This window comes from Oncorhynchus tshawytscha, linkage group LG27, assembly GCF_018296145.1.
Source record: "Oncorhynchus tshawytscha isolate Ot180627B linkage group LG27, Otsh_v2.0, whole genome shotgun sequence".
Classification (NCBI taxonomy): Eukaryota; Metazoa; Chordata; class Actinopteri; order Salmoniformes; family Salmonidae; genus Oncorhynchus; species Oncorhynchus tshawytscha.
Window position 1 is genome coordinate 5,728,007 of NC_056455.1, and position 8,392 is coordinate 5,736,398.

At 42.4% G+C, this 8,392-nt stretch overlaps 1 protein-coding gene across 1 annotated transcript; it reads left to right on the forward strand.

Moving 5' to 3' along the window:
• The first annotated feature begins 2,404 nt into the window (after positions 1-2,404).
• Positions 2,405-8,043, forward strand: LOC112225929 (ATP synthase F(0) complex subunit C3, mitochondrial). The gene is made up of 5 exons (XM_024390065.2): positions 2,405-2,559; positions 4,019-4,066; positions 6,696-6,776; positions 7,316-7,494; positions 7,725-8,043. The coding sequence occupies exons 2-5, from the start codon at positions 4,028-4,030 to the stop codon at positions 7,837-7,839; spliced, it is 414 nt and encodes a 137-aa protein (XP_024245833.1). The 5' UTR covers positions 2,405-2,559; positions 4,019-4,027; the 3' UTR covers positions 7,840-8,043.
• The last annotated feature ends 349 nt before the right edge of the window (positions 8,044-8,392 follow it).

Here is an 8,392-nt window from a genome sequence, read left to right on the forward strand (position 1 = left end):
TATATCCCAGGCTTATACAGTGCATTCGGGAAGTATTCAGACCCCTTCCCCTTTTCCACATTTTGTTACATTACAGCCTCATTGTAAAAATGTATTAAATCCTCATCAATCTACACACAGTACCCCATAATGACAAAGTGAAAATAGGTTTCAAGAATGTTTTTGCAAAGCCACCCCTACATTGTCTTGGCTGTGTGCTTAGGGTTGTTGTCCTGTTGGCCCCAGTCTGAGGTCCTGAGCGCTCTGGAGCAGGTTTTCATGAAGGATCAATGTAATTTGCTCTGTTCAACTTTGCCTCGATTCTAGTCTCCAAGTCTGTGCCGCTGAAAAACATCCCCACAGCATGATGCTGCCATCACCACGCTTCACCGTAGTGATGGTGCCAGGTTTCCTCCAGATGTGAAGCTTGGCATTCAGGCCAAAGAGTTCAATATTGGTTTCATCAGACCAGATTATCTTGTTTCTCATGGTCTGAGAGTATTTGCCTTTTACTGAGGAGTGGCTTCCGTCTGGCCATTCTACCATAAAGGCCTGATAGGCGGAGTGCTGCAGAGATGGGAGAACCTTCCAGAAGGACAACCATCGCCACAGAGGAACTCTGGAGCTCTGTCAGAGTCACCATTGGGTTCTTGGTCACCTCCCTGACCAAGGCCCTTCTCCCCCGATTGCTCAGTTTGGCCGGGCGACGAGCTCTAGGAAGAGACTTGGTGGTTCTAAACTTCTTCCATTTAAGAATGATGGATTCCACTGTGTTCTTGGGGATCTTCAATGCTGCAGACATTTTTTGGTACCCTTCCCCAGAACTGTGCCTTGACCAACTCCTGTCTCAGAGTGCTAAGGACAATTCCTTCGACCTCATGGCTTGGTTTTTGCTCTGAAATGCACTGTCAACTGTGGGACCTTTATAGGCAGGTGTGTCTCTTTCCAAATCATGTCCAATCAATTTAATTTACCACAGGTCGACTCCAATCAAGTTGTAGAAACATCTCAAGGATGATCAATGGAAACAGGATGGACCTGAGCTCAATTTCCAGTCTCATAGCAAAGGGTCTGAATGGTTATGTAAATAAGATATTATTATTTATTTATTTTTATAAAAATTTGCTAAAATGTCTAAAACCTTGTTTTTGCTTTGTCATTATGGGGTATTGTGTGTAGATTGGTGTGGAATTGTTTTTATTTAATACATTTTAGAATAAGGCTGTAAAGTAACAAAATGTGGAAAATGTCAAGGTGTCCGAATACTTTCCGAAGGCACTGTATATGGTGTCATTTCATGGGACTCTGAATAATATGGAGTGTTCACTTTACATGTGCGCTTACTGCACTAAAGAAAACCACTGACCAAACAACAGTGGCATGCTCACTGAATTAAAGGGCAGCAACATTAAAAAATTGAATTTCTTAGATTTTTCCCAGACCTCAAATGCCATCCCCTGATGTGGTTTAAGAACTATTGTGAACACAGAAAATCCAATTTAGTTGTTTTTCTATTAAAAAAGTGTTAACTGTGGAAAATCTGAAAAAAATTGTGAAACCTGGAAAAGCAAAACCAAAATAACTGATTTTTGGAAAAACAGAATTAGGTAAAACTATTTTATGGATTTTAAAAGAGCCATACCAATGGTTTTGGCTTTGAATGACTGCATTTTAAAGTGTGTCATCCTGCAGCACAACGTTTTTGGGGAAGTTGAGGTCAGGTCCCATATTGACTATACACCCAAGAGGGAAAAAGGTTTGGCCATCCTAGAAATGTTTTTGGGAAATATAATATAATATATCAAATTTAGCAGACACTTTTATCCAAAGCGACTTTCAGTCATACATGAATACATTTTTATATGGTTGGGTGGTCCCAAGAATTGAACTCAATATCCTGGCATTGCAATGCTCTACCAAGATGCATGCTTTGTGACGCCTCAATTGAATGATTTATAAGGCCATTATTAAGCGTTGCTTATGCCACCCTTTGTAAAGCACATGTTTATGTCATATTTGACATAGTGGGTTATGTCACATTTGACATTGGTGGTTATGTCACACATTAATGCCACACCTATGAACCCTTTATAAAGTATAACATATGGTTATAGATGATTGTATGAAGCCTTTACAAGCAGAGTGTCATTTAAAGCGGACAGAATTTCCTTTACTCCTAAGATTTTGGAAGTAGGCGGGACGTCCTATACACTGTCCTATAGAAATCGAGGACACTGGATGTAGTTTGAAAGGTTAACGGAAATATGGTCCAATGGGGAAAGGGAATAGGATTCGAGTCCATTCTTACTATACCTTAGCGTTCGAGTCCCCCAGCCGCCCAAAAATACTGTCAACCAATTGCAATTATTGTAGTTCATTGAAAGCTCCATTATAGGCTAGGTTAAAAGTAGTGACAATATAAAAAGGAAATCACAGTCGAAGGAGGTTTCCTTTTGTCCAATGGACGTTTAGGACGTATGCACCAAGCTTATAAATAACAAGGTGACAGTTGTCAGAGTGCACATTGACTGCTTGCTGTGAGCTAGTAATCGAGGACCCCGTGTGTACTGTAACATTAAGGTGAGTTAGTAGTTTAGGGTTTCAGTGTGACATATTTTTGTCATTTCGCAAAGCTTATAATCGCGTTGTGAATATTTTGAAATGTCCTGTCTGCATTGCTGGGACGAATAGAAATTGTTAGCATGCTAGCTAGCTAACGTTATCCATGCATTGTAGGTGAAGTTGACCGCCATTCAATGATTTCTTCCCAAGAATGACATTTTACAGTGACTATTCGTGCTGTTGAATTCTTACCAGAGAAGTGTCTACATGGGCAGCCGCGTATACTGTTGGGAAATAAACATGCAAATGTTAACTTGCGAATCCATGCATTGTGAAGTACAACCGATTCTAAGATGAGGTGAAGCTTCTGCAAAATGTCTGACTTGCTCGTCCATATCTGGGCCTAGTGAACCAGTGCATGTTTTCGGTCATTATGGATTCATGTCCCTGAGGATTGAGAAGGACGTTTAACAATTTCTATCAAATGCTATAGTTTGTGTCCTGTACCAAATGCCGCGTCCTTGTCTTTAAATCCTGTATTGGTGTCTGGGTCATTTTTGACCTTCACGTCTGGAGCTGGCTAGCCAATTGCTCCCACCTATCTGTTAACGTTAGCAGTGTCCGCCTGAAGTATCTTAAACGTAGCTAGCTCTGGCTAACGTTACCCAGGTCAGTCAACTAGCGTTTCAATCTTTCGTCCTTTTTGCAAATCGCTGCTACCCTCACTGCATGTGACATGGGTTTAATAAGCCCCATTCGCGCATGGACATTTGATTTGGGATAGTTTAGGTTTCCCCATGGTGAATCCTTCATTTGTATTTTGTGCTAATGTTAACGTTGCCGGCCCAGGGGCGGAATGGCGACGGGGGTGTACTGCACTAAAAGTATTATCTTTTACACTGAATTTAGCTAGTTAGATTTGTATTAATTCATAGCTAGAAGGCTAGCTTGCCTGTCTGGGCCTTATGCGCGCAGGCGCTAATACACTACCTCGCTACCAACGCAATTGGATTAATTAGTTTTAGACATCTCTGGATGTCGAAGTTGATCATAGTTCAGCACCCAATTTAGTGTTTTGAAATATGTTTTTCTTTAATACTTCATTGGCGTCTTGCCGCATTCAAACAAGCCTTGCTATTTTTCATGCAATTTCACTTAATCAAATAGTCTTATGGCCTGGGTGTGAAGATTGTAACTTTGTAACTTGACTCTTTATTTGTGCGGAGTTGTCACCTCGAGCTTATACAGTCAGATTTTACTACAGGACTTTAGTCTGCTTTTTGCAAATCCTCTTCCCGGATGCACATGGTCAAATGCTTGACTGGTTACACTTACAGCTCAGGTCACCTTTACTCTACCTTTAGCAGTGTAGAGCTGGTTTAGGTGGTGGGCTGTAGCTAAGAATTGTGCATGCCTTCCATTGTAAAAAAAGGCAGAATTAGAAGTTGTAAAAATGTAATTTCTCTTCTCTTCACAGGCACCAGCCATGTACGCCTGTGCTAAGTTTGTCACCTCACCTGCTGTGGTATGTGTTCTTTGAAACTACAATGTCACCTGTTTGATGCTCTGCCAGTTGTGCCTTATCAGTCTAGATCTAGCATGTAAAAATTCCCTGTCATATGTCAGTAAGGATCACCACTTTATTTTAAGAATATGAAATGTCAGAATAATAGTCGCAAGTTATTATTTCATTCCCAGTGGGTCGGAAGTTTACATGCACTCAATTAGTATTTAAATGTAACTTGGGACAAATGTTTCGGGGTGTCTTCCACTAGCTTCCCACAATAAGTTAGGTGAATTTTGGCCCATTCCTCCTGACAGAGCTGGTGTAACTGAGTCAGGTTTGTAGGCCTCCTTGCTCGCACATGCTTTTTCAGTTCTGCCCATGTTTTCTATAGGATTGATGTCAGGGCTTTGTGATGGCCACTCCAATACCTTGACTTTTTTGTCCTTAAGCCCTTTGCCACATCTTTGGAAGTATGCTTGGGGTCATTGTCCATTTGGAAGACCCATGGAGGTAACGGTAAAGAGCGTCAATTCCACAAAGTCCCTTCCACCAGGTGGCTGAGATGTTGGCACGACTGCCAAAGCCCTTGCTTGGAAGTGTACGTCGCCAGACTGCCAAGAACCTTACCGGTAGTGATTACACCACATGCCTTTTTGATCTCTGCACCAGGTCCAACATGTACGCTGTGGTGTGTATGGGCTTCAGGCAGTGGTCTTCACACTTCAGTTTCCTCTGCTTGGACTAACCGTGAAGTGGGCAGGGCAGTACAGACTCTACAGAGTCAACATCAGACAGGATGGCATTGTCTCCCTCAATCTGTGCAATGGATACTGTTACAGGCTGCTTACCACTCTCTCCCAAAATGCATCATCCAGTAGGATCCTCTTGATGGGGCTGTCTGTATCGGCAGACTGTGATATGGCCATTTCTTGGAGAGACTCCTTCCCGTCCAGGAGACTGTCAAACATGATGATAACACCACCCCAACGGGTGTTGCTGGGCAGCTTCAATGTGGTGCTCTTATTCTTCTCACTTTGCTTGGTGACATAGATTGCTATAACTTGACTCTTCACATACCCAACATTTCCTTAGCTCTCTTGTAGAGTGTAGCCATTCTTTTCAGTGCAATGATGTCCTTGAGCAACAGATTTAATGCATGAGCAGCACAGCCAATGGGTGTGATGTGAGGGTAGTACTCTACTTTAGTCCAAGCTGCCTTCAAGTTTGCAGCATTGTTTGTCACCAGTGCAAATACCTTCTATGGTCCAAGGTCATTGACTGCCTTCAGCGCATCTGCACTGAAGAGACCGGTGTCTGTGCTCTTGTAGAATACTGGTTGAGGGGTGGAGATGCCGTAGTTAATTATTCCTTGCCCACGAACATTTGACCACCCATCAGAGATTGCCATAGTCTGCTTTCTCTGATTTGCTTGACCTTCACTTGAACTCTGCACCCAGCAAATTAGTAGATAAAGCATGTCTGGTTGGAGGGGTGTATGCTGGGCGAAGAACGTCCAGAAATCTCTTCCAATACACATTGCCTGTGAGCGTCAGAGGTGAACCAGTTGTGTGCACAGCTCGAGCAAGACCTTTATCAGCCTTTCTGACTACGTTCCTCCATTGAGTCAAACAAAACTTCTGATTCCAGGAGGACCATGAGCTGTTGCTATCGATAAAGTGTCTATTCATAATTTTCACCTTGCATAGAAGTAGAGTGACTTGCCAGCGGTTGTGAGCGCTGAGGGAACTTTATGCACTTGGCCAGATTCTGCATTTGTTTTCTTCACATGATTTGGCACAGTATTTGCAAATGTACACCGCTTTTCCTTATACATTAACTGCACTGAAATGTCTCCACACATCAGTGCCTGTGGCACTTTCCTGTAAAGATTAGAAAAGAGTAAAAAAAAATACAATTCCATGTACAGATAAATAGTTAAGCGGTTAAATTAAACAACTCTTTCTGTAAGATGTTTTAAAATTAAACCTGTATGGAAACAGGTGAATTAACACCTCAGTTAGCAGGCTCAAGCAAGCTAAAACTAACTAGCAGAAATTGTTAAATTATTTAAACACTTTGCTGTAGGCTACTATTTACCAGTTAACAAAATTGTCTTAAAATATATTCACCCCATCCAATATTGTAAGCATGTAGTCCTTGGCTCAGTGTAGTAGCGTGGGCTCAATAGCATCTCATTAGTGGGCAAGATCTTGAGACTCAGCTGTACATGTGATGGGGAAAAATGCACTGTGCATACAGAGGGTTGCAATTCCATTGAATTGGAGATAGTTTAACCAGAATTTGCCACACGACCTAGAATTACCTTGTGTATCCCACAAAGTTCACTAACTTTTTTTGATGAATTTAAGCAAAATTCCCGGCCTTAACTTCCCATGGAAATTTACCAGAAGGTTTTTGACCCTTTGCAACCCTAATCATGATATTGCCATTCTAACAGTCTTGATGCCTCTATCTTCCTAGATGTTAGACTATTAGATGCAACTCTGTAGGGTCATAATCTTGGCGTGCTCCAGAAACTCACCTCAGGGTAATCTACATTTGGCAGTCTGATAGTAATGACTTAAGTAGAGCTTGTTACAAGCTTCTAAGTCTGTCTAGGAGTCTGATGTGTAGTTGTCTCTTGCAGCTGCGTGGGGGGTCCAGAGTCCTCGCCCGGCCAGTCTCGGTCTCAGTCTTCAACAGACCTGAAGCCAGAAGTGAGCAGCAGGTGAGCCTCTCTTCAAACCTAAATGAAACCCTGTGACCGTAACATTGCTTACAATTCTGTGCTTAGGTTTGTGTAAACCTTTTGCCAATTGCCCCTTTTTGTGATAAGGCCACTTGTTCATAAGGTTTGTTTTTCAACACTTCCGTAACCCTTATTTTCTTTTCAGTTGTATTTATCCTGAACACCAGATCATTTTGAATCCTTGTCTGGTGAAATACTAACGTGACCTGTGCCTATGTCTCCTTGTGACCATTTCCACGGGTCCCTTCAGGACTCTCCAGTGTGACCACTTTATCCGCCTTCAATATTTTTCTGTGGAATTAAAATTTGGGAGCACCAGTGTGCAAAGAGAAATTAAGGGATTTTAGCTTTATTACCTGAGATTTTTCATAGTGCTCAAATTTCTGTGCGCCTAGATTTTTAAACTTGAGGGATGGGTGTTTATACGATCTACACCTGTATGGTTGTCTCGGTTCCATGTCATTCTCAAGCTTCTCTATGTTCTGATTTTGACTGCTCTGCCACTGCATCTTCCCCAGACCCTATTGCCTGTTGGTGAGGCCTCTCTTCTAACCCGGGGGTTCCAGACCAGCGCTGTCTCCAGAGACATAGACACGGCTGCCAAGTTCATCGGCGCTGGAGCCGCCACAGTGGGAGTGGCTGGATCAGGGGCTGGAATTGGAACTGTGTTCGGCAGCTTGATCATCGGCTATGCCAGGTAACTGATGAACGAAAAGGAATTCAACCCTTTGTGGGAGTGAGCAGATTCAGAAGCAAAACTTGATGAAAAATAATATTTGTGATTATGTGGGTGGTAGAGAAATGCAATGTTTTACCGCAAGAGTATTGATGAAGTGTGAGCCTGTTCATATAATTAACTAACAATTTGCTACTGGTGCTGTCGTCCAGCCAAAGCTTAACTTCCAGTCCTCGTTCTCTTGTTGACAGGAACCCCTCCCTGAAGCAGCAGCTCTTCTCCTATGCCATCCTGGGCTTTGCTTTGTCCGAGGCCATGGGGCTCTTCTGTCTCATGGTGGCGTTCCTCATCCTGTTCGCTATGTAATTTAGTCACACCCTGTTCCCATCCCTGCCCCGTCACCTTTCTCCCAGGGAATCGAAGTCCATGAGGCCGTGGCACCGCCATTCCAAACAAAATCTACGACTACAAATCCTGCCTTTTTATGTTCCCCTTTTTCTTTTTTTCAGAAGTTTTACGTAAGAGCTCACTTTGGTTTAGACGGTCTGTCTGAATAAATGGTTGGGATAACTAAACTTGTCAGTCTTTATTTTCAGTGTTTGGATGCTGGACTTAAAGATTGGTAAACTAAAAGTACTAGTTACCTTATCACATTGAATGCAATATAAGCTAAATGTACTAGTACAGGGATGTGGAATTTCTTAGCAATTAATTCTGGGTCTCAACTTGCTGTTAGTTAGAATTAATAGAATACACAAGGTGCAATTTCATAATGTAGATGTGACCCAATTTTGCCCATGTCGGCAAAGCATTTTTAGATTGGTAAATTAGTCTAGGGACCAGCTATGTAAGCATGTTCGTGTTGCCGACCGGGGTGGGGCCCAGTTGATCATCAGTTATCATAAACTCAGCAAAAAAA